The sequence below is a fragment of the Euleptes europaea genome, chromosome 10 (genome assembly GCF_029931775.1).
Source record: "Euleptes europaea isolate rEulEur1 chromosome 10, rEulEur1.hap1, whole genome shotgun sequence".
Classification (NCBI taxonomy): Eukaryota; Metazoa; Chordata; class Lepidosauria; order Squamata; family Sphaerodactylidae; genus Euleptes; species Euleptes europaea.
Window position 1 is genome coordinate 80,614,083 of NC_079321.1, and position 24,811 is coordinate 80,638,893.

The following is a 24,811-nucleotide window of genomic DNA, read 5'->3' on the forward strand; positions in this document are numbered from 1 at the left end:
ACGCATGCAACTCAAGGAACACTCTGGTGACAGGAAAAGCACTAGGAGCTCACAAGATCTCATCAGAAAAAAGGCACATTCCGTAAAATTCTTATCACATCCAGAAAGACCTTCAACCAAGGCTTTTCAGAACATTTTCTCCAAAAAAACATAAAACCACACAGCGTGTTCTTATGCTTACAATCTACGGCAGGTCTACGGCAGCCGTTGCTTTCCCTTCCTGCTTCAGCTTCCAAAAGAGATAGCACCACTTTGGTGGGTGGGAAGAACCAGAAGTGAAATGTTTGCAAGTTCATTCAAAGGAGTTAGGTGTGCTCTTCCAAACGACAGCAACAGTAATGAAACCCAAAAAAAAGCTTCCAGCAAACAGTTATCGTTGAAATTAAGGCTGCAAAACTGCCACAGCGGAAAGATGTGCAAAATTTTCCTTTTTCAAGATGACTGGACAACTGTCAGCTTAACCAGAAGGCCAACAAAAGGGTCACAATTAAAAAATAACCATGACAACGAAAGATTCATAAGAAAGAATCCATGGGGGGTGCATAGGAGAAGCCAAGAAAAGCATCCGTGGCCTCCTTGACACTGGCAGTGATGAGGATGCTGTCTGGCGACTGGCCAATGGAGTTGGGGACCGGCTCCTCGGTAAACTCGGGGTCAAAGTGCCGCAGGTCGTTGGGGCCGCTCTGTAAGAAAAGGAGAGAATGCTCAGTCCTGTTCTTGACTGAAAGTGGGGTAGGAGACTATCCTTGAGAACCTTCTTTTACACATCTGGTCATGCCCTGTTTTAAAAGGAAACATCGTGTTTCCTTTCACTACCACCCTAGCCCTAGTTCCGTACCACAACAAGATCAAGCGCCAAGTACTCTGCGGTGATGGCATATTGTGACAATCTCCACATCAACTTCCCCAAAGTCCATTTTAGAGAGCCCGTGGCCAGCGTGCATAATTATTGAACTTGGGCCCTGGTGGGATTCAATGGGGATGACAGAGCTCAATTTGATCTCAGCTTTGGACTTCTAATGAAGGAAACCCAATTGAAATTCAAGTACAAGGGTTTCTGATCAGGGTTATTAGCCCCCCAACACTCAACCTCCTTTGCTGGAAGGTGAAATGCAGTGAGGACAATGGTGTTGCCTTGAACTTGAAAAACACAACTGGTTATAAAAGAAAGGTGCATTTGGAGTAAACGAGGTTTCCAGCCTGCACGCTTCCTCCCTGAACAAGCGGAAAAAGCCTTTTTAAAGTGGACACCTGTTTGATTGCTTATTCAGGATCACCCCGATTATACGTACACACTACCAAGTGAACTGTTGATTATTTTTATCTTCAAACTTGAGCACTGCAATATAAATAGAACCTCAAACAGCCTATAATTAGAAGCAATACTTACCACATTGGGGTTAAAAGGGGGTGTAATCTTCTTATTAATGAGATCATCCCAGTTAATTGGGGAGAAGAATATGTGATTCTTAATCTCCATCTGTTGAGGAAGCGGAAATTAGATCAACTGAGACAAGAGTAATTGAAGACGACTGGCACACTCCAGCCTTTTTCCTACCCCCCCCCAAACTCCCCAAGGTTAATACTTACAAAATCTTCCTTGGCCCCCAGCCTCTTAGTTCTGTCCTTTTGCAAAAGACCTTCCAAAAGGTGTCGAGCAGAGTTGGAGATGTTCGGCTTCAGCTGCAGAGGTTTGTTCAAGATGTTGTCGTACATTTCTGCAGTGTTTCTACTGTAGAATGGAGGCTGTAAAGAGGAGAGGGAAAAGTAAAGAAATATTAAATACATAAAATTAACTGTCATATTACTGCACCCTTCCCCCTAAGAAGCCCAGGGCAGCAAACGTAGGTTTCCCATTTATTTTCATAATGACTCTGTTAAACAGGTTAGGCTGTGATAGACTGACTTGCCCAATTCCTCACCGTGTGAACTTCACGACTGAGCGGGAATTTGAACCAGAGTCCTAGTTCAACACCGCTACGCCATACCGACTCCCAAATGCCTGCTTTGCTGCGCTATGACAATACCCGGGGGGGGGGGGTTTCTAATGCCCTTGAGACACACATGAAAGGGCCACAGTGATGAAAGCACCCATAACAACCACCCAATAATGTGCTTAATTGCACTGCATTTGTTTTTTCTCAAGCCACAAGAGTAACACAGACAAATCTGGATCCACTGAAATCAACAGTGAATTTCCAACCCAACTTCAGCGGTGCCACTTGTCATGGTTGGTTAGTACAGAAGCAAACTCTACTGGCGTGCTTATATAATCTGTTTAAACTCACCAGTCCATAAAGCATCTCAAACAAAACTGCTCCTAGGCACCACCAATCAACAGTCCGGTCATACGGTTGCTTGTGAAGGACTTCAGGGGCAAGGTACTATTGCAAAGTAAAGCAGGAATGGAAGCATTAGACCAAATAGGATGCCACAAAAGATGAAGCCTGATCTTCAGCCCCTGTACTTTAAATGCTCCATATAGAAGAACCTGCAAAGAGGGACTGAGAACCAGCCCAGAAGCCCTGAGAGGACACTCGGAGTACAAACAGCTTGTTTTGACAGTAGTTCCTAGAGAACAGCTGTCACTTGCTGAACTCAAAAGGATCCACGTCTGAAGGATCTTCCGTTGTCATCGTGTCTCATAAATCAAAATTCACCTAAACAGTTACAGACTGTCCCCTCGCCTCATTTGGGAAATTCCTCCTCTTGCCATGCACTCTGGACCCAATTCATCACTGTCACTTTAACAAGAGGAACTCAGACTTACCTCAGGGGTGCCACAAAATGTGGAAGTTGTGCCATTGTGCTCTATGTTCTCTTTGCAGAGGCCAAAGTCAGTCAGGACAATGTGGCCCTGAGAGTCAAGCAAAATGTTCTCTGGCTTCAAGTCCCTGCAGCAAAAGAAGAAAATAAATAAAAAGTGTTGGCTAGTCAGTCTCAACTCTTACTGTTTTTATTCTAAGTAATGTACTTCTGTACTATTTTGTAAGGTACAACTTGTCTCTTTGAAGGTTTAGTCCTCAAAACTACCCACTTTTGGAATTCTTTCCATGCACAAAAGTGAGGCTCCTCTACTGGTTCTAATCCATAACCCAGAAAAGAAAGTCTTTAGAACCCCGTATCGCAATGATCCAAGCACCCACGGTTGGTGTCTGGGTAGTCCAACCCACAGGGTTCTAGACCATTCATAAATCAGTTTTCTCAGTGCCTTCCTACAAAAATCATGCTTGTTTGGAACCACGTGCTTTGCTTACCGATAAACAATATTCAAGGAATGCAGGTAACCCAGGGCACTGGCTATTTCAGCAGCATAAAAACGGGCTCTTGGTTCTAAGAAGCAACGTTCCCTCTGGAGATGATAAAACAACTGCAAGAAACAAAGGGGGGGGGGGGGAGGAGAGAAAGATACTGTTACCAATGCCAAAAACTTTTAACAATGCTTTGATTAAACTCATCATATAAGACTAAAGAGAACAATGGTAGGAAATAGCCTAGCAAAGCTCTGACCACTTCCTGCTATTAGATGGTGGCAGGCAAGAGACACCAATTTTAGTAACTCCACCCCAGAGCTGCCTTTCAAACTTCATGGGAAGAAACACAACAGGACATTTGGTCCATATGGCAAACCAAACTTTAGGGGAAAGGGGATTTTTGAGAGGAATGGTCTTTGGATACGACCCCACACGATCCCCAGGCGCTGTCTGCTTACCTCGCCACCGTTGATGTAGTCGAGTACAAAGTACAGTTTGTCTGCAGTCTGGAAAGAAAAATGGAGTCCTACTAGGAAAGGGTGCTTCACGTTCTTGAGTAAGACATTGCGTTCTGACATTATGTGCTTCTCCTGAAAATAGGGTTAGGGGGGAAACACCCGTCAGTCAGTATTCAACAACGCAGCAGCCAGTTTACCATCATTACGCTCTTGTTTCGGTGTGTCACTGCAGATGGGATGCACCCCGGCTTACCTCTTTCTTTTTCAGGATTGCTTTCTTCTGAAGTACTTTCACTGCGTAGAATTGCTCCTCTGCCTTATGCCTTGCCAGAAGGACCTACAAGAGATCACATGTTTAATTGCTTAGGAGTTGTCCCTGCAAGGGAGTTAAGACACAGGTGGCTCTGGCCAAAGAAACACAGGGCCTCTTGTTAGACAGTGCAAGAAGCTGAATCTACACAATGGGTGGAGAGCAGAGCCTTTAGGCAAAGGGCTGGTCGACAGAGCTGTCAAATCCCTCTGAGCCCGGCGCTTCAAAAACACTGGCTCCATAGCATAGTTGTTGTTTTTTTAAGTTCACTTTCAAGAGAGATTCCATCCAAGCTCTTTTAAGAATAACCATGAGACAAAAGCTATTTTGCTAAAACAAAAAAACCACCCAGTTATCAAAAAGACCGAACACCCACAGCCCTGACAGTCACAAGCAAATGGACCACGTGGAAATAAAGGCCTACCTTCCCAAAACTGCCTTTTCCAATAACTTTCAGGAAATGGAAATCTGATGGTTTAGCATGTGGGTTGGAAGAAGGGCCGAGATTGATCTGCTGCGATGGGCTGGGCTGCAGTGGTGGACAAGAACAGCAGAGAAAGAAAGAAGGTCACTACTTGTAAAAAAAAAAAAAAGGGGGGGGGTGAATGTAACTAAATAATGTTTTTCAAAAATTAATCTTATCATTAATTGTGCATGGAACAAAAGGATTGCATTATAATAGCTTGCGTATTTATGTCGCAGGGCCAAGGACAAAACTTGTAAGTTGACACGGGAAGGTTTAGCCAAAGAATTCCTTCTTTACAATAATACTTTGTATCCCCCCCCCCCCCCACGGTGTGCTTGCTCCCTTCTAGGCATGGATTCCCAAATGGAAAAGCATCCCGTATCAGACAAATCCGCATCAATGTCGTAGTAAAACCTGCTTCTGTTTCTGGCACGGTAAAGTCTTCTCTGAAAAAAGGCTGCATGGAAGAAAAGCTACTTACCGGAGGGGAAGGATGGGCATTCATCAGGCCCGGCTCTTGAGGCTGGGAGATCTTCAAGATGGACTGCACGTCAGGGCTGCAGAGACAAGGCAAGGCAAGGCAAGACAGGGCGTCCCTGTGGTTAGCCCGACGGCGCAAGGCGAGCAGAACGGCCTCTCTCCGCTGGGGGGCGCGCCCGGCCCGGGCGTCCCGGAGGGTCTCAGGCCGGCCGCTGCCTCTCGCCTGCCGGGGGGCGGGGGGGCCCCCGGGGGGGGGCAGGGCGGCGAGGCCAGCGCGTGCCTCTCAGTGGGTGGGCGGGGGCGGGGGCTCCGCGGAGGGGCTGCTCCCTCCCAAGGAGGCGGCGGCGCTCCCGGACCGCCTTGTCCAGCTGCCCGCCGGAGGGGCCGGAGCGGCCTTGCCGAGGGCGCGCTGCCCGCATGGTCTTCGCCAGGCGGGCGACGGGGCGGGCGGGCGGGCGGGCGGGGGGCCGCTGCCGCGCGTCGCCCCTTCCGAGTCCGCGCAGTGCGGGCCCCCCCCCCCCGACATGCAAGGCCAGGCGCAAGGGGGGCGGGGGTGGGGCGGGGGTGTCTCGGAGGAAGAGGCCGTCTGGACCCGCAGGGGCCCGCCGGGGCCGAGGAGGGGAGCAACGCGGACCGACCGCGCCCGCCCGTCGCCGGAGCCCCTCCGCGCGCCGGGCAGCCGGGCACAGCTGGGCGGGCAGGCGGAAGCCAGTCCCCGAGGGGGGCCCCGAACGCCCCGGGCACCCTCGCGGGGCCGCCCGGAACGGGTCCCGCATCGCCCCCCCCCCAAACACACACCCCCCCGAGGGAGAGCCGGGCTTACTGCTTGTCGGCGTAGGAGGTGGTGGCGATCTTCTGGAGGAGGTCGTGCAGCCCCAGCCGCCTCTGCTTCAGGAAGGCTGCAAGACAAGGGAGGGCGGGGGGGGGAGGGGGTTAGTGCGGCCGCCGACCGGGCTCCCCCGACCCCCGGCGCGCCTTGGGGCCTCCCCCCCCCCCGAGCCCTTCCCGGCCCGGCCCGGCCCGGCCCGTGTCTCCCCGCGCGGCCCTCACCGGCGAGGAGGGCCAGCAGGCCCCGCATCCTGGCAGAGGCGAGCGGCGGCCCCGAGGCGCCCGTCCGGACGGTCATGGCCCGCGCAGCTCCGCGCCCCGACGACACCCGCCGCCACTCCGCCGGCTCCTCGCCCGCCCCGCCGCTTTATAGGCCGGCCCCGCCGGGGGGGAGGGAGGGAGGGGAGGGGAGGATGGACGGGGAGGGGAGGAGGAGCGGCGGCAGAACAAGGCGGCGGCGGCGGCGGCGGAGGAGGAGGAGGCGGCGGAAGGGGGGGGGTTTCCCGAGGCCCGCCTCGCCCCTCCTGGCGCCCGCAGCCTTCCCGCCCCGCCCGCCCTGTCGCCAGGAGGAGCCCCGTCGAGGCCAGTTCCTGCCGGGCAACTCGGCGCCTGCCCCGCCGGCCCCCCCGCCCCGCCCCGCCCTCTCCTGCTGCAGCGAGGCGCTCGAGCAGGGCGCCGGGGGGGCGGGGGTGGGCGGGGTGGGTGGGGGGCGCCCCCCAGGATCCCCCCGAACGGGCCGCGCAGAAACACCCGGAACAAAACACTCCCGGTGGGGAGGGGGAGTGGGTCGGGGGGGGCGGGCTGCCCCGGCAGTGGGGGTTCCTTCCCCCCCCCCGGCTCCCCAGTCCTGTGGGAGACACGCGTGTCACGGCGTTTCGCTCCAAACCGCCCCGCCCCCTCCTTCCCAGCCCCCCACCGCGGCCCCTTTACTCAGAGACCGGATCCCCCCCCCCGTTTCGACCAGAGGCTTCGGAGACGGGGGGGGGGGGATCCGTTCCTCGCCCGGCCAAACCCGCCCGGTCACCGCTGCTAAACGGCGGCCACGGGCCCCCACAGCCAGGGAACGCTGGAAACGGGTGTTTCTGAGCACGTGCCGAGTGCTTCCCTTCTCCGAGAGAACCCCCCCCCCCCAGCGCCAGGGACGGGGGTCCGAGGGCTTCGGGGGTCCCCGCCCCCACCCTCCCCTTCGCTTGGAACCGGGGGGGCATTGCACGAGCCAGCGCGCCGGCTGCCCAGCCCCACAGCACTCTTCGTGGGGCTTGGTGGCGGAGCTGGCTCGAAATAGCAAGGGAACCCCAGTCCAGGTCACCTGTCTGGGCGTGAATGCCGGGCGGCCGGGAACACGTCCGGCAATAATTCCCGTGTAAAGTCGGCGTGATTTACGTCTGAGTAAACGGACGGAAAGTCTTGTGCCTGCGTTTGGTTTCCCTTACGCACAGTCACCCAGAAATGGTTGTACGGCAGAGGCGCTGGGGGGTCCTGGAAATCAACTGGCCTGCTCTAAAGTTGGATTTCAACAGTACTACTCTGGAGTAAATGCCATCAGGCTGCCTCAGAGATGGCCAGTCTAATGTAGGACTCCGTGTCCCTCTCAACCCCCCCTTTCCCTCCCCCAAGCACTTCCAAGCAAGTGTGCCGCAGGAGCCCCCCCTCCACCCCAGGACGGACAGCTCGGCCAGAGGCGCTTCGGCCAGGTCCGCTGGCAGCCGTCCCCAGCTGTCTGGAAGGTGTCCTTCACCCGAGGGAGGCATCTTCTGGGATGGGGGCGGAGGGGGGGGGGCTGAAGCAACCACTGGCACTTAAATTTCCATTCATCCAGGCTTGATAATGACCAGGACAATTTGCCAGCTCCTTGTGGATGGCGGCCCTCGAGTAGCGCACCCGTAAAGCAGCAAAGCATCACTTTTGGAGGAACGGCCGAGTTTCTTACCCAAATCCCCGCTAGAATTAACAGCTCCCCCACCGCCCCCCAGTCCTTGCAGCTTTCAGGAGGTCCTTCTTCAGGTCAGATCTGCATAGGTCAGTTTGCAGTTGGCGCCTCAGTGGCACAAGCAGGCACGCCAACGATGGAGAGAGCGCTCCAAAAGAAAGGATCGCTGGGCGGCTCAAGCAGCCTCTGGTCGCCTGGGATGAAGGCGGATAAAGGTGACGGCCTCTCCTTCCGTGAACTGCAGGGAGTGACTCAGGGAGGGGATTTCCTGGCTTCTCAGTTCAACTAACAAATGTGGCCTCGAGGCCACCGGACGACCTTGCAATGGATCTGGCTGGCCGGAATATTTCTGAAAACACCTTCTTAAAACCTTGGGCACAAAACCCACCCGGTGTCCTCTGATGAAAGGACATGTTGGAAATCTCCATGTGTGCAAAAGCAACTGTGCGGGGTGGGGGGGGGGAGTTGACTCAGCCTCCAATTCATATTTTTGTTATTTGCATAATAGCTTGAGAACACAGTGTGCCCAAAGTGGGCTGTTATTTATTTATTTCTAAGCCTTGTGGAACACGTGAGGTTTGTTTAGGAACGGAGTTGGCCTGGACACCTCCCAGTGGTGACCTAAAGAGCAGGCTGCACGCAAAGGAGGGTCACGCAGTCCCCGTGAACCTGGGGGTGGGAAGGGCAAAAGAGGTGACATTGGGACCCCATCACATTCCCTCATCCACAGCACTGGTCTGTGCTGGTGTGTGTGTGTGTGTGGGGGGGGGAGGGGGGCTGCATGCCGGTTTCATTGTTACTGACTGACCACACTCCAAACTCCTTACATTCCACACCATTGAAAATGCAACACAAATGTAGCCCAACTTTCATTCCACACCCTCCTCCAGCGTTGGTCATCAATGAGAGGCCAGCAGGTTGCATGCGTATTAATTTGGCTAAAAATGGCATTTTGAATGTAGCCAAGTTGGGACGTGGGCTTTCTAGATTCCCCAGGAAAGCCCGACCAAACCCCACGTTTTTGCCATAGGCTAGATGGAATCATTAATCCAGACTGTGTCCTATTAAAGTGAAAGGTGCTGCAGGGCCTGAAAGCATCTGCTTATTTTAGGCCAGATTCTGTGGGATTTAATTGGAATTGTACACCCTGTGACTTTTGCCCTTAGTGAGTTTTTTGTTTGTTTGTTTGTTTAATTACTTTGAATGGGCCTGGGAATACATTTGGGGTCCTTTGTTATGTCTCAGTCACCGCACAAGGCCTACCAGGGTACGCTGGACTCTGTTCATAAATTTTCCCTTTGCACATGAGCAAGTCAACATTTTGCAATAATGCTTTGCAAACTCTGGGGTTGATTCAAATGACCTGCCTGCATTACGAAACAGAACAGAAAGCAGCACTGGACTAATAGCAATAGGAAGGACCACCTTCCTGTGCGTCAAACGCTGCTTCCCCGTCACCCTCCAGTCCAGCCCGTTATTTTGCGGAAGCGAGATTGCAAATTTTGCATTTTGGTTAACCCAAATCAAAATGCTACTGAGACTGTGCACTTACTGAAAACACGTTAACTTCCATCATTCATTAAAAAAAAATCTCCCCCAGGGAAACAACTCTGAAATAACGAGCTATCCAAGTTTCTGAAAAGGTTTGTTCCCCATTCCTGCCTTTCCCGTTTCCCTAGAGGTATCTTACTCTGCAAGAGCTGTGGGGCGGTTCCCTGGAGCTTCTGGCAACCGTGGCACTGTAAACCTCAGTAGCAGCACATGCTAAAGTAGTGTGCCAAGACAACACACAACTTCCCCTATTGTGCACGCTCTGCTACAGTTCTCGCTCCTCTGTGCCTTCCATGAACAGTTTGAACCATCCCCCCCCACCACACCATCAGGGCCCTTTGCAGGCGCCAAGTCTTCCTTCCTTGGGTACCGCTGAAGTCCACAACTGTTACATGATAGCTGAAAGCAGCTTCGTAGGTATTTTTCCCCCTCTTGGTAATAATTCCAAAGGAGGAGCTGTGTTAGTCAGCTACAGGTCAAGACACACATACATTGACAAACAGGTGTACTGTGGCACTTTAAAGACAAACAAGTTTTTTTACTCAGGTACAGTTTGGGGGACTACAAGGAGGAGGTGTCGGTGAGAACAAAAACCTGGTAGTCTTTAAGGAGCCATGAGATTCCTGTTCACTTCTCTCTTCCTGCTGGGTAACGCCTCATGAGACCTTGCTGCTGCCTCTCCTGTGTGTCCCACGGATTCCCCCTTGCTTCTTCCTATGGAAAATAACGACAGCCTGGGGCAGTACCTGAGATCCAAGTGTCTAATTCTATGGCCTGTTCCTCCGCCGAAGCCATGTTTGGCAGAGACAGGGATGAGCACAAAAGGATGCAGAGCCCGATCATTACGGGATGTGGGGCCCTTCCCAGCAGAGGTGAAGTTCACCCCTTCCGGGAAGATCTGGTGGGAAGGAGGGTGGCTTCCTCGCGTGCTCTGGTGGCCCCTGGTCACCTCCTCTTGTCAACTGAAAAGGTTTTAACAGAATTAGTCTCGTGTGTCGAAAACCCTACCGGGTCACCCTCAAGTCGGCTGCAGCTTGTCAGCCCTTCTCACCACGGGAGGGGGGGGGAGGTGGGGGGCATTTTTCTGCAGCTGTGTCTGGGGCACATGACGGTGGCAGAGGCCGCAGCAGCTGGCAAGGGTCGTCCGCAGGCCCCTCGGTGCGCCTGAAACGATGCAGCTCTGCCGCCGACCCTTTTCTTGCCACACCCGGTGGGGCGTTAAAAGAAAAGAGGGGGGGGGCAGCAGGGGAAAAGCCCCCGGCCGGCTGCCCGGGCGGCTCCCACGGGACTCCCTCCCTCCCTCCCTCCCTGTAGCTTTGACCCCCCCGCCCCCCCCTCCCTGGCCTCTGTGCAGCCGGCGGGGGGCCCCCAGAGTGTGGGGGCCCCGGGGACCCCCGCCCGGAAGGCGGAGGGCAGCAACGCGCCAGCGGTGGGGGGGGTGGGTGGGGGGGTCCATGTCTGGGGGCCGCCGCCCCCCCTCCTCCGTTCTCTCCAGGCGCCGCTCGTCTCAGCCATGAGACCCCCCCGCGCCCCCCCCCGCGCCGAGTTCAGAAGAATCGGACAGGAGCAAAGACCCCCCCACCGCCCCCCCGGGAAGCCTCCGTCCCTCCCTCCCTCCCGCGGGTGTTGGGGGGGGGTTCGACGTCACAGCGGTGCCGGAAGCCGCTCCTGGGGGGGACGGGGGGGGCACCTCCCTCCGCTCTCCTCTCCCCGCCCCCCCGCCGGCCCCACTTCCGGTCCTCTCCTTTGAGCTGCGTTGGGGGGGTCCTGAGGGCCGGAAGCCCACCCCCACCCCGCGGCGGCTCCCCCTGCTCGGCTGGGGGGGGAGAGGTCCGGGCTCAGCCATAAGCCCCCCCCACCCCTCCCCTCCCCAGTCCGCCCTATGGCCCGGGGACGGGGGGGAGGGGCGCCGGTTGCTCCCTCTGCCTTTCCTGGGGGGAGGGGAGGACCGGGCGCAGTGCCCCCCCCCACTCTCCAAGGCAAAGAGGGGGGGTCTGGCCCGTCGTGGTGTGTCCCCACCCCTCTCTTATCATTGCCCCCCACCCCCACCCCCAGTGCCGCAGCCCCCCCACCCGGGCCTCCTGAATGAGCGCCCCCTGGGACCACTCTGACGTCGCCCGTTGGGGGGGGGAGGGAGGGAAGGAGGGAGGGGGGCAGCTGCCCCCCTTCTGAAACTGGCGGGTCTGGCCTGGAGACCCCGCAGCCCCCCCCTCCCTGGATGAGAGGGGCCCCTCGACTCCCCTCCCCCCTCCGAGGGGGCCCCTCCTCCAGCTCCAGCCTGGGGGGCGCAAGCAAACCCCCGGGAGGGGGGAGGGAGCAGCCGGCCTTCCGCAGGGCCTGGGGGGGGGGGGGTCGGGGCGGCCGTGCGCATCTGGAGGGGCCCAAAAGGGCGAGCGCGGCGCGGGTCGCTCGGGCCCCCCCCTCCTCCTCCTCTCCTCTCCGCCCCGTTGCGGCCGGGAGCGAACCGGGCGGGGGGCGCACGCGGCAGAGCCCCCCCCCTCGACCCTGGCTGAAACGGGGACTCCGCCCCCCCTTCCCCCCCCGTGGCGAGAGAGAGGCGGTCCGGCCCGGAGGGGCCCGCAGGTAGCGGCCGGGGGGGGGAGGGGGGGGCTCAGTCCCTCCGGCTCGGGCAGCCCTCCCTCCCTGCCTCCCTCCTCGGGAGTAGGCGCGGGCCCCGCCCTGGACTCTGCGTAGTCCCAGCTCGGCCACGTGAAGGAAGGAAGGAAGGAGACCTGTCCGCCTTTTACGTAGAAATGCCAGGATGCGGACAGGGAGCTACCTGCGTGCCCAGCAGGTGCGTCTATACAGGTACCTGGAGGCGGTGCTGGATCCCCCCCCCCTCTCGCTCTGCTGATCACGGGTTGCTCAGATGCCTCCCAGAATAAAACAAATGGTCCCATATTATTAACCCCAAGTTGAAGAAGGCGGGGAGCGTGTTGCTGAGGGATGCATCTTATCTATTACATTTCAACTTCTTGTTCTTCCAAGGACTTTAGGCTTGCATACTTGCATACTTCTGGCTTCCTTAATTTTATCACAACAACCCTGTGAGGTAGTTTAGGCTGACACCAGAGTACCCAGATACTGTCAAAGTAAAACAGTTGTACGGCTGAGATTGTAAGTGGCTTATGACAGCCTACGTAGTTATCCCCATGTTGCAGGTGGGGGAGAGGGGGACAAGGGAGGGTGGGAGAGTACGGTTGAGGTCCTGTAAAGCAGAACAATCCCTTCTTGCAACATTCTTTCCGCTCCCCACTTCCTGTAGCCACTACAGTTGCTGGGAAATCAGATCTCTCTGAGTTCCCTTAGCGACTTATGGCTTCATGCTAAGACTTTGCACACCAGTAAATAAATGCTTAGGCTGCAGTTTGCTGATTGCTGCATTGGGGATTCCCAGCACTTGGTGGAATTTCTGGACTCACAAAACAAGGCATCTAATTCTGAACCTGAGGATAGAAAAGCCCAAAGAATGGGACCAGATGGACAGAGAAATATTTCTGGGGACTTCCCCCCCCTCCCAGGTTTGCAGAAAGACCCCCTCCCCCCCAAAAAAAAGAAAACTGTTTTTTTAAGGGTGTGTGTGTGGGGGAAGCTGTCATGGTTTTATATCATGAGATCTCAGTCCCCATTTTGGAAAAGGAAGAGGCAGGCCATTGCACTGCTGCATGCGCCAGGCAGGTAGGAGAGAAGAAAAAGTGGGTGGCAGTGGAGGCTTTTGCCCCTCCCCCACCTGTATGAGCCAGGCAGGCGGAGGTGACTGCACTGCACTGGGCAAGCAGGTGGGCTGGTTGGTGCATATGGCCGGACAAGTGGACAAGTGGAGGTGGGGAGGGGGAATCCTCCCGAGTCTCCTGTGGATCCCACTTGGTACTGATGCTGTACTGATGGCCTCAGGGCCAAAAAGCCAGGCTTTCAAGCAGAGATGCCAGAGTCCAAATGGTGAGGATTTGTGGTAACAAATGTCTAGTCCACACACGTTCCTTACCATTTGGACTGGCTTGAAACATGAAGTAGAGGATGAATACAGGAAATAGTTTGTTGGTTTATGGAATAATGATATCCTGCTCATTAAAAATTTAACCTGCCTTTCATACAGTGTTGCATTTGTAAGACATATTTCCAGATTTTAATAAAAGAAGATATTGCAATTCTAGCGATTTACATTTTCTGACATAATATTGAAAATCTTACTACCGTGGTGCTAAGCAGGTTTACTTTGAATTATATAATGACTTCCTTTTTAGTGTGGGTAATTTGAAGGACTGAAATCTTAATTTTTTTTACGCTGGATTCTGTGCATTCCTGCTTTGTGAAGGTAGCACCCAGGAATTGAAATAGGGGATCCTTCTGCAGAAAATTGCCACAACAGATAGCATTCCTACTAGCAGATTAACTTGGCACCAAGATGAGTGCCAGTTTGGTTGCGTGTAACAATCTGTCTCTGTGCTATTCTAAAAATTCTATGTTCTAAAAATTCTGGGCAGGCTGGGGGGAATTCCTCAGTGGCCTCTGCTAAAGATGCATGTCTGATACCTTTTGCGTAGCAAATAGAACCAAGTGATCTAATCATGGTTTCTAAGGACTGGCCTGCACCTGTCATCTCTTCCCTTATAATTTAATTTCACATACAGTCTGTCTCTCACAGGCTTGAAGACCGAATCCCTCCAAAAAGATCAATCTTAACCATAATCTAATTAAATCAAAATAACAGGTTTAACCATGTGCAGACTCTAGCCTAAACACATTACATGGACATGAGTGAGGAATTTGTTTTCTGCAAAAATTTACTTTCCTAAAGGATCTAATCTTAAAACCAATTTGGTATTTTATCAAGATATCCAACCTTAAAAACTTAGAACTCAATCATGAGTAACTTCCTATTAATTTGCTTTCACAGGATCTTCTTCTGAGGGTTTTTGTTTGTTTGTTTGTTTGCTGAACTGGTCCTATTATATGGAAGCAGGATGGCAGAATAATTTATTTCTGCATAAATGTATTTATGCCTATGCCGTAGTCCCAAACACACTTTATGTGGAAGTAAATCTTTCTGAAATCTGTGGAACTTATTTCCATATAACGGCCACCATCTAAAATGAAAATTAGGTATGTTTACTTGGACCCACAGAAATCAGCGGGCCCTTGACCTTTTTGGCTTGTGGCCACTGCCGAGCTTGCGGTTGACAGACATCTTTTGGAGATGCCCCGCTGAGGAAGCTCCCATGATCTGAGTGTTGCATTCTCCCAACATACATCCGGGCCCTCTTTTATTTCACTTTTCTTCTAGGCATATAGCAGATTTACAGCATTGCCAATAAGAAGCTTTAATACAGGACATTAGAGAAGCAGGATCATAAAGCGACTGGCAGTTAGACTAGAAAAAAGCAATTCCCCTGCATGGAAAATTACAGCATTTCTTCATGGATTTGACCTTTAGTTAAAACATATTTGAAAACAATGTTTCTTATTAAGATTTTTCCACTTTCATTCCAAAGTTTTCTTTTTGATGGTTGTTGGTAGCCAGTGAGAAAAAATTTATTTTACAAGGAGATTCCATTTCCTTAAGTGAATGGCTTTTGGTTCAGTTTTCTTGGATATCAAATTCTTAATCTGGCTAGGTTATTTAAATTACTTATTTGTATATTCATGGGCACCAATTGAAAATGGGACAAACAGCAGGAAATCTGAAACAAAAGAAATACAAATGTAGTCATTCAAGTAATATTTACTTAGAAGGACAGGCTTTCAAAGGACTTAGTTTGATAATGTGCTAGGACTGGGATGAAAAAGTGACTGTAAACATGTTGCTCACTAAAAAAAACCCGTATAGTATGGTATAATGGTTGGACTAGCACTAGGGAAATCTGGGTTAAGATCCCCACTCAGCCATAAAACCTCACCGGAAGTACGATTTCTCCACCCATGCCACTTTAGACGTCTCCCAACCCTCTTTAGATCACCCATAGTAAACCAGGGGGCTGGGTTATGTCCCAAGGGCAGGAGAGGTTGATGAGGGGCAATCCTGTTGATCGCTTCAAGGTGCTGCGTGTTCCACAATTCCATTGCAGCTTCAACAGAACACATATTTGGAATCCAACCACCCTTCCCTAGAGCATTCTGGAATCGAATGGGGTTCATGAGCCTCCATGGGCAGACCATTTTACCAGTGCCCCCTCTTATGCAGGGTGTCAGAGCCACCTTCACTTTGGCTTTAATTACATACAAATATGGCTCCCCATAGAGCTAACTGGGACTGTGGCAACATGAAGAGTCTGTCTCTCAAATGTTTACAAAAAGCTTTAGCAAAAGCAAAATACTTTAGCTGATTTTACTGGATGCTTCAGAGGAAAGGGCTTAGAACATAAGAAAGGCCCTACTGGCCAACCAGGTGCCTCCAGGAAGCCCACAAACAAGACGACTGCAGCAGCACCATCCTGCCTGTGTTCCACAGAACGTAATATATTCTGCATGCTCCTGTGATCCTGGACAGAATAGGTATGCATCTTGACTAGTATCCATTTTAACTAGTAGCCATGAATAATCCTCTTCTCCATGACATGTCCACTCCCCTCTCAAAGCCTTCCAAGTTGGCAGCCATCACCACATCCTGGGGCAGGGAGTTTCACAATTTAACGATGTGTTGTGTGAAGAAATGCTTCCTTTTATCAGATTTGAATCTCTCACCCTCCAGCTTCAGCAGATGACCCTGCGTTCTAGTATTATCCACTCTCCATACCATGCAAAACTTCTCCCCTCAGTCGCCTTCTTTCCAAGCTAAACAGCCCTAATGTGAGAGATCCCCCTCTCTGAGGTTGCTTCTCCAAATCAGTTGCTCAGACGTTGATACAGAAACAATAGATTTATTGAAGCCTTCAGGAGATGAGACAGGCACAGGTAGAAAGTTGCAAGTGAGGGGCTATACGGGTTTACAGAATATATTGACTCCAGGGCACTGGGGCACTGGGGTTCACACTTATTGTTATGGGAAGTTACAAGCTTGGCATAATACAAAACATCAGACGGATCCCAGGAAGTCTGGTGCGGCTATCACACTTCCAAGGCCGCACCGGCCTGAGGGAGTACTGGCAGGAAGAACAGCGGGGGGGAAGATACATGGGCCATCAGGCCTGGCGCCTGAGACCAGAAGGTGTGAACTGCTTTTACGAGTTCACTGATAACACCGCAGGTGATGGAAAGCAGAGACACAAAGACAGAGACCCTCACATTCTGCCCCCCTTAAGGCCCCCCTCCGAGAGGACGAGGCTTATCGGGATAAGCGAGGTGGAATTCTCGGACCAAGCGAGGAGCTGCCATGTGGGGTGCGGCCACCCATTCGTCATGAGCGGAGCCAAGGTTTTTCCAGCGAACAAAGTAAAACAGTTTCCCTTTCTTCCATTTGGAATCTAAAACCTTGGATATTTCCAAATGAGTATCCCCTCCTACTACGGTAGGAATCTCATGAGCGGGAGGGGGGTGGAACTGGGGAGCTGCTACATAAGGTTTGAGAAGGCTTATATGGAAGACTGGATGAACTCCCTTGAGAGTCTTAGGGAGACTCAGTTCCACGGTAACCTCGTTGATTACTCTGGTAATGGGGAAAGGTCCTACATAACGGTCGCTCAGTTTTTTGCAGGGGCGAAGAGAGCGGAGGTTTTTGGTGGACAGATAGACTTGCTCCCCCACCTTGAGTTCCCATCCCGGAGACCGGTGTTTGTCTGCTTGTTCCTTGTACTTGCTTTTTGCCCTTTCCAGATTTTTGAGCAACCATGGCCAGGTGGATTTAACCACCTGAATCCACTCCTGAAGATCAGGGGTAGACTGGAGCTCTGGCGAGACGGGGGCAGAACCGAAAGGGCCAAAATCCGTCCCGTATATAACTTGGAAGGGACTAAAGCCGGTAGAGGAATGAGGCGCATTGTTGTACGCATATTCGGCAAATGGCAGCAGGTCGACCCAGTCGTCCTGGTGGAAATTTACATAGCAACGCAAATAACATTCTACTACCGCATTTACTCGTTCCGTTTGACCATCCGTTTGGGGGTGATAGGCGGAAGAAAGGCCCTGTTCCTCCACTCCCATTAACTTTAGGAAAGCCCGCCAGAATTTGGCAACAAACTGGACCCCCCGGTCGGAGAGGACCTTCCTCGGGATCGAGTGTAGCCTGAGGACGTGCGTGATGAACAGTTTAGCTAAGCCCTGGGCTGAAGGAAGACCTGCACATGGAACGAAATGAACCTGTTTGGAAAAGAGGTCTGTGATAACCCAGAGAACCGTTTTCCCCCGACTTGGAGGTAGGTCGGTGATAAAATCCATGGCGATGACTTCCCAGGGACGGGAGGGGTTCTCAAGCGGTTTGAGAAGCCCCGGGGGTTTTCCCATCCGTTTCTTGGCTGTGGCGCAGGTGGGGCAGCTGCGCACATACAACTCTACATCAGATCTCATACCGGGCCACCAGAATTGCCTTCGAACCAGGTGAAGCGTTTTTATGAAACCAAAATGACCCGCTAGCCTGGCCCCATGTACAAGTCCCAATACTTCTTTGCGAAGGGAAGATGGGACATATAGTTTCCCCCCTTGCACCCACCAAGTGTTGGTTCGTTCCAAGCCAGTGGGGAGGAGATGGTGCTCCTCCTCCTGTAAGGAGGCGTCCCGGAGTCGCTGTTGGAATGCTTCCGGGATACCTTTGAGCGTAGGGGGGGTCTCCGGTTGGCGGGCTTGGGATCGGGTGGTGACGGCCAAGCCAGGGACTTCCCCTCGCTGTTCGGGAGTGAACAGGGAGTCGACGGGGCGATCGAAATCGTTGCGATACTGGGGAAGTCGTGACAAAGCATCAGCTAGGGCATTTTCTTTGCCAGGGACATGTTTGAGGGTGAACCGGAATTTTGCAAAAAATTGGGCCCACCGAATTTGTTTGGCATTGAGTTTTCTAGCTCCCTTGAGAGCCTCAAGATTCTTGTGATCCGTGCACACTTCGAACGGCAGCTCGGCCCCCTCCAAGAAGTGTCTCCATATGGTAAGGGCATGTTTGACCGCTGCTGCCTCCTTCTCCCAAATGGCCCAGTTGATTTCGGACTGGGAAAACTTCTTGGAGAAGTAGGCGCATGGCCTCAACCGTCCCCCCTCATCCCTCTGCAATAGGGCCCCGCCCATGGCTACATCCGAGGCATCCACCTGCACCACGAAGGGCTTGGTGCAATCCGGGTGAGCCAAAACGGGTTCGGATGAAAAAAGTAGCTTTAAACGTTCAAAAGCTTGCTGGCACTGGGGAGACCATTGCAGACGGGCTGAGGGGAGTGCGGCGCTAGCCCCCCTGTCCTTGGTACGCAACAGGGCAGTGAGGGGAAGCGCAACTTGGGCAAAGTTGGGAATGAAATTCCGGTAAAAGTTGGCAAACCCCAAAAACTGTTGAAGTTGGCGGCGGGTAGTGGGGGTTTCCCAGTCCCGCACCGCCTGGACCTTGGCGGGGTCCATTTCCAACCCTTGGTGGGAAATCACATACCCCAGAAATGTAATAGAAGGTTGGTGGAATTCACACTTGGACACCTTAGCATACAGTTTGTGCTCCCGCAGCCGCTGGAGCACTTCTCGCACTAGGCGCACATGTTCTTCCATGGTCTCAGAGTAAATGAGAATGTCATCGAGAAATACCACCACCCCCCGAAACAGTAAATCATGCAAAACTTCATTAATTAATTGCATAAAGACACTCGGAGCCCCCGAAAGTCCGAACGGCATGACTAGGTACTCAAACATCCCAAAACAACTGGAAAAGGCCGTTTTGGGTTCGTCTCCTTCTTTGATGCGAATGCGGTGGTAGGCTTCTACCAAGTCCAGTTTGGTGAAGATTCGGCCCTCCTTTAATTGTGCTAGAAGGTCAGGAATAAGAGGGAGGGGGTAAGCATTAGACTGGGTGACTGCGTTCAGTCTGCGAAAGTCAATACACAGTCTTAAATCTCCCGTCTTTTTCTTTACAAAGAAAGCTGGGGCTGAATAAGGAGCCTTGGAGGGGCGTATGAAACCCCTCGCCAGATTGACATCCAGATAGTCTCGCAATACAGTCTTTTCACTAGGGCTCATGGGGTAAACCTTTCCCTTAGACAGTTTGCCTTCCCCTACAATCTCGATGGCACAGTCCGTTTCTCTGTGGGGAGGCAGTTCGTCGCACTCTCTAACATCGAAAACATCAGTAAACTGCGAGTACTCAGAGGGTAATTGAGGAGAGACTGGGGTGGGGGACCCTACCAGTGCGGCGGCTGGAGTTCTGAGTACCCGTTCCTTGTCATGTAACCCACAGGGGTTTTCGGGGAAGGAAAGCACCCGTTTAACCCAATCAATGGAGGGATTGTGTCCCCTTAACCAGTTCATCCCTAACACCACAGGGGTTACAATAGGGGCGATGGTGAAATACAACCGTTCCCAATGTTCCCCCACGGACATAATCACGGCTGCAGTTCTGTGGGTCACAGGGCCCCGTTTAAAGTCACTCCCGTCCATTTGGGAAAAACGGAGGGGTCCCGGAAGCCGCTTGCGCCGGACACCCAACTTCTTGGCAGTTTCCTCATTTATCATGGTGCGGGCACACCCCGAGTCGACCAACGCGGGGACCTCTAACGGGGGACCCCCTTTGGGTAGGGACAGATGAACACGTACAAATACATTGTCCTCTTGGGCGCTTACCATCGGTGGAGCTCCTTGCACAACGATAGGGACGGTCTGCTGCGGAGCCCCCTCTACAGCAGACCGACGGCGTTTTTTGCCGGCTGTTCCCACTCTTCCTCCTCGCTGGAAGAGGGGGACGGGGTGGTGGCTTCCGGGGAGTCGTCCGAATCAAAGACGGCATTTGTAATCCGGGACCCCGATGGGACTGTAGAGTCGGATGCCCCATCCTGGGGGCGCGCGTGGAGAGCGGAGGGTGCGCCGGAGCGCCGGCTCAGTGGTCCACTTCTGCGGCGAGGCTGGCTGTCGGCGGCCGGTTTCGTCGGCTCGGCCTGGGTTTGGCGGGGGGGGGTCGGACGGCCTGAGCGAGAGGGGCATTGCGATGCAAAGTGACCCTTTCCCCCGCAGATCAGGCAAACGCCGGCCTCGAACCGCTTGCGGCGTTCCGCGGCCGAGAGACCCCCGCCACCCCCTTGCTGGAGTTCCCGGCCACGGTCACCTCGGGGCCTGGGGTCTCGCCCAAGCCGTTGCTTGGACAAGTTCAGGAGTTGTTTGCGATTCTCGATGTCAGCAGCATGGCGAACCCAACCTTCCACATCCGGGGGGTTCCCTTGCATGAAGGCCCAATGTTGGAGGTCTGGGTTGAGACCCTCCCTGAAACATTGTACCAAGGTAGCTTCACTCCAGTCCAGAATTCGGCTAGCCAGTGACTGGAACTCACTTGCATACTGCGCCACCGACTTAGTCCCTTGGCGCAGTTGCATCAGGGAGGCTTTAGCCCGCTCACCCAGAGTCGGGTCCTCAAAACGGTTTCGGAGTGCTACCATGAACTCGTCCAGGGTTCGCAGCACCGGCGAGCGGAGTTCATACTGCAACACCATCCAGGCAGCCGCCTCCCCTTGCAGTAAGGAAGCCACGTACTGCACCCGGGACTCCTCAGAAACGAAGGTTCGGCCTTGTTCCCGCATAAAAATGTCTACTTGGACCATAAAAAAGGTCAACTGGTCTCCCGACCCGTCATACGTGACTTTCAGGTCCCGACGGGCCGGGGGGGCAGGGGTTGCGGGCGGAACTACCGGCGCCCCGTCTGGGGGAGCACCGGCTGGAGGTTGCAACTTCAGCGCATCTAGGGTCGTGGCCATCTCACCCATTACGCGTTGCATGGTCTCCATCTGCTCCTGCATAGCCCGGCGGTCTTCCTGCCACTGCTTTCGTTCTTCCTCCATGAGGGCCTCTTTGCGGGCCGGGTCCCCTTCGAGTCCCGTGCTGGGGAAGGCCAACCGGCGATCCTTCGCCGCAGTCCGCGAGAGCGACCAGCCCTTGGGAGAGTCCAGCCAATAAGTAAGCCCCCGGGGACGTTCGTCCCGATCTTGGTCGGGGGCGCGACCCTTCGGTTTCTTTGGCTTGGCTCCCTCCTCCTTCGGGTCCGGCTTCTCCGGCTCGTCCGGTTCCTTGGGGGCATCGGGGTTAGGGGTGGTGTCCTCGTCGGCTGACATTCTGTCCAAAGCGGTACAGCTGCAGTCCGAGAGGCAAGGACTTGCAACTTAATGTGAGAGATCCCCCTCTCTGAGGTTGCTTCTCCAAATCAGTTGCTCAGACGTTGATACAGAAACAATAGATTTATTGAAGCCTTCAGGAGATGAGACAGGCACAGGTAGAAAGTTGCAAGTGAGGGGCTATACGGGTTTACAGAATATATTGACTCCAGGGCACTGGGGCACTGGGGTTCACACTTATTGTTATGGGAAGTTACAAGCTTGGCATAATACAAAACATCAGACGGATCCCAGGAAGTCTGGTGCGGCTATCACACTTCCAAGGCCGCACCGGCCTGAGGGAGTACTGGCAGGAAGAACAGCGGGGGGGAAGATACATGGGCCATCAGGCCTGGCGCCTGAGACCAGAAGGTGTGAACTGCTTTTACGAGTTCACTGATAACACCGCAGGTGATGGAAAGCAGAGACACAAAGACAGAGACCCTCACACCTAAGCATTTTAACCGCTCCTCATAGGGTAGTTGCTCTAGTCCCCTGATCATTTTGGTTGCTCTTTTCTGCACCTTCTCAAGCTCTGCAATATCCTTTTTTAGGTGTGGTGACCAGAACTGTACACAGTATTCCAAGTCTCACCATAGATTTGTACAAGGGCAATATGATATCAGTAGTTTTATTCTCTATTCCTTGTCTAATTATGGTCAGCATGGAATTTGCCTTTTTTACAGCAGCCGCACACTGGGCTGACATCTTCAATGAGCTATCCACTACCACCCCAAGATCCCTTTCTTGGTCTGTCGCTGCCAGCACAGATCCCATCAATGTATATGTGAAGTTGGGATTTTTTGCCCCAATATGCATCACTTTAAACTTGCTCACATTGAATCTCATTTGACAATTTTATGCCCATACTTCCAGTTTGTAGAGATCCTTTTGGAGCTCTTCACGATTTTGTTTTAACCACCCTCAATAATTTGGTGTCATCTGCAAACTTGGCCACTTCACTGTTCACCCCCAACTCCAGGTCACTGATAAACAGGTTGAAAAGCACTGGTCCCAACACAGTTCCCTGAGGGACCCCACTGCTCACTTCCCTCCATTGGGAGGGACCATTGATTCCTGCTTCCTATTTTTCAGCCAGCTCTCAATCCATAAGAGGACTTATCCCATGACTATGATGTTTGCTTAGCAGTCTTTGGTGGGGGACTTTGTCAAAAGCCTTTTGGAAATCCAAATACACAATGCCCACAGGCTCATTCCTGTCCACATGCTTATTGACACTTTCAAAAAAAAACTCTTAGTGAGACAGGACTTACCTTTACAGAAGCCATGTTGAGTTTTGCTCAGCAGGGCTTGCCCTTCTATATGCTTGACAATTCTATCTTTAATAATGCTTTCCATCAATTTACCTGGAACAGCTAACTGGCCTGTAATTTCCTGGGTTCCCCCTGGACCCTTTTTTATAAATGGGTGTTACATTGGCCATTCTCCAGTCCTCTGGTACAGAGGCTGATCTAAGAGACATGTTACATATCTTTGTTAGTGTGAGGGTCTCTGTGTATATGTCTCTGCTTCCCATCACCTGCTATCAGTGAACTCGTAAAAGCAGTTCACACCTTCTGGTCTCAGGCGCCAGGCCTGATTGCCCCAAGTATCTTCCCCCCCGCTGTTCTTCCTGTCAGTACTCCCTCAGGCCGATGCGGCCTTGGAAGTGTGATAGCTTCACCAGACATCCTGGGACTCGTCTGATGTTTTGTATTATGCCAAGCTTGTAACTTCCCATAACAATAAGTGTGAACCCCAGTGCCCCAGTGCCCTGGAGTCAATATATTCTGTAAACCCGATTAGCCCCTCACTTGCAACTTGCTACCTGTGCCTGTCTCATCTCCTGATGTCTTCAATAAATCCTTTGTTTCTTTACCAACGTCTGAACATTTGATTTGGAGAAGTAAACTCAGAGAGAGGGGATCTCTCACATTAAGTTGCAAGTCCTTGCCTCTCGAACTGCTGCTGTACCTTTTGGGACAGAATGTCAGGCGATGAGGAAAACACCCCTACTACCCCTGACGCACCGGACGGACCGGTGGTACCGGAGAAACCGGATCCCAAGGAGGAGGGTGCCAAGCCAAAGAAGCCTAGGGATCCCATCCCCGACCAAGGCCGGGACGGACGCCCCCGAGGACTTTTTAACAATTGGCTGGACTCCCCCAAGGGTTGGTCTCTCTCCCGAACCGCGGCGAAGGATCGCCGTTTGGCCTTCCCCAGCACGGGACTTGAGGGGGACCCGGCGCGCAAGGAGGCCCTGATGGAAGAGGAACGCAGGCAGTGGCTGGAGGATCGCCAAGCCATGCAGGAGCAGATGGAGTCCATGCGGCGGGTGATGGGTGAGATGGCCGCGGCCCTGGACGCGTTGAAAATGCAACCGCCTGCCGGCAACCCCCCGGACGGAACACCGGCAGCCCCTCCCGCGCCTCCTAGCCTCCCGTCCCGTCGGGACCTGAAAGTCACCTATGACGGTTCAGGAGACCAGTTGACCTTTTTCATGGTCCAAGTGGACATTTTTATGCGAGAACAAGGCCGAACCTTCACTTCCGAGGAGTCCCGGGTGCAGTACGTGGCTTCCTTGCTGCAAGGGGAGGCGGCCGCCTGGATGGTGTTGCAGTATGAGCTCCGCTCGCCGGTGCTGCGAACCCTGGACGAGTTTATGGTAGCACTCCGAAACCGCTTCGAGGACCCGACTCTGGGTGAGCGGGCTAAAGCCTCCCTGATGCAACTGCGCCAAGGGACCAAGTCGGTGGCGCAGTATGCAAGTGAGTTCCAATCACTGGCCAGCCGAATCCTGGACTGGAGTGAGGCCACTTTGGTACAGTGTTTCAGGGAGGGCCTCAACCCGGACCTCCAGCATTGGGCTTTTATGCAAGGGAACCCCCCGGATGTGGAAGGTTGGGTTCGCCACGCTGCCGACATCGAGAACCGCAAACAACTCCTGACCTTGTCCAAACAACGCGTTGGACGAGACCCGAGACCCCGGAGTGACCGGGGCCGAGACTTCCGACCGGGAGGGAGCGGGGGTCCCTCGGCCGCTGAACGCCGCAAGCGTTTTGAGACCGGCGTCTGCCTGACCTGTGGAGGAAAGGGACACTTTGCGTCGCAATGCCCCTCTCGTGCGGGTCGTCCCAACCCCCCTCGCCAAGCCCCGACCGAACCGCAGAAGGCGGCCGCTGAGGACCAGCTCCGTCGCAGGAGCGGGCCACCGGGCCGGCGTTCCGGCGCACCCTCCGCTCTCCACGCGCGCCCCCAGGATGTGATCTCCACCTCTACAGGCCCAACGGGGTCCCGGATTACAAATACTACTTTTGATTCGGACGGATCCCCGAACGCCACCACT

The 24,811-nt window shown here is 53.6% G+C and overlaps 1 protein-coding gene across 1 annotated transcript in view; it reads right to left on the bottom strand.

The window, feature by feature from the left end:
• Positions 1-205: 205 nt before the first annotated feature.
• SGK1 (serum/glucocorticoid regulated kinase 1) overlaps positions 206-24,811 on the bottom strand; it is a 140,860-nt gene continuing 116,254 nt past the window's right edge. The window contains exons 4-14 of the mRNA XM_056856410.1: positions 5,792-5,867; positions 4,970-5,045; positions 4,447-4,551; positions 3,966-4,049; positions 3,713-3,844; positions 3,258-3,370; positions 2,771-2,894; positions 2,289-2,384; positions 1,591-1,746; positions 1,391-1,480; positions 206-683 (exon numbers count right to left, since the gene is read on the bottom strand). Coding sequence (XP_056712388.1) covers positions 516-683; positions 1,391-1,480; positions 1,591-1,746; positions 2,289-2,384; positions 2,771-2,894; positions 3,258-3,370; positions 3,713-3,844; positions 3,966-4,049; positions 4,447-4,551; positions 4,970-5,045; positions 5,792-5,867 — 1,220 coding nt within the window. The 3' untranslated portion in view covers positions 206-515. The remainder of the gene's footprint in view (positions 684-1,390; positions 1,481-1,590; positions 1,747-2,288; positions 2,385-2,770; positions 2,895-3,257; positions 3,371-3,712; positions 3,845-3,965; positions 4,050-4,446; positions 4,552-4,969; positions 5,046-5,791; positions 5,868-24,811) is intronic.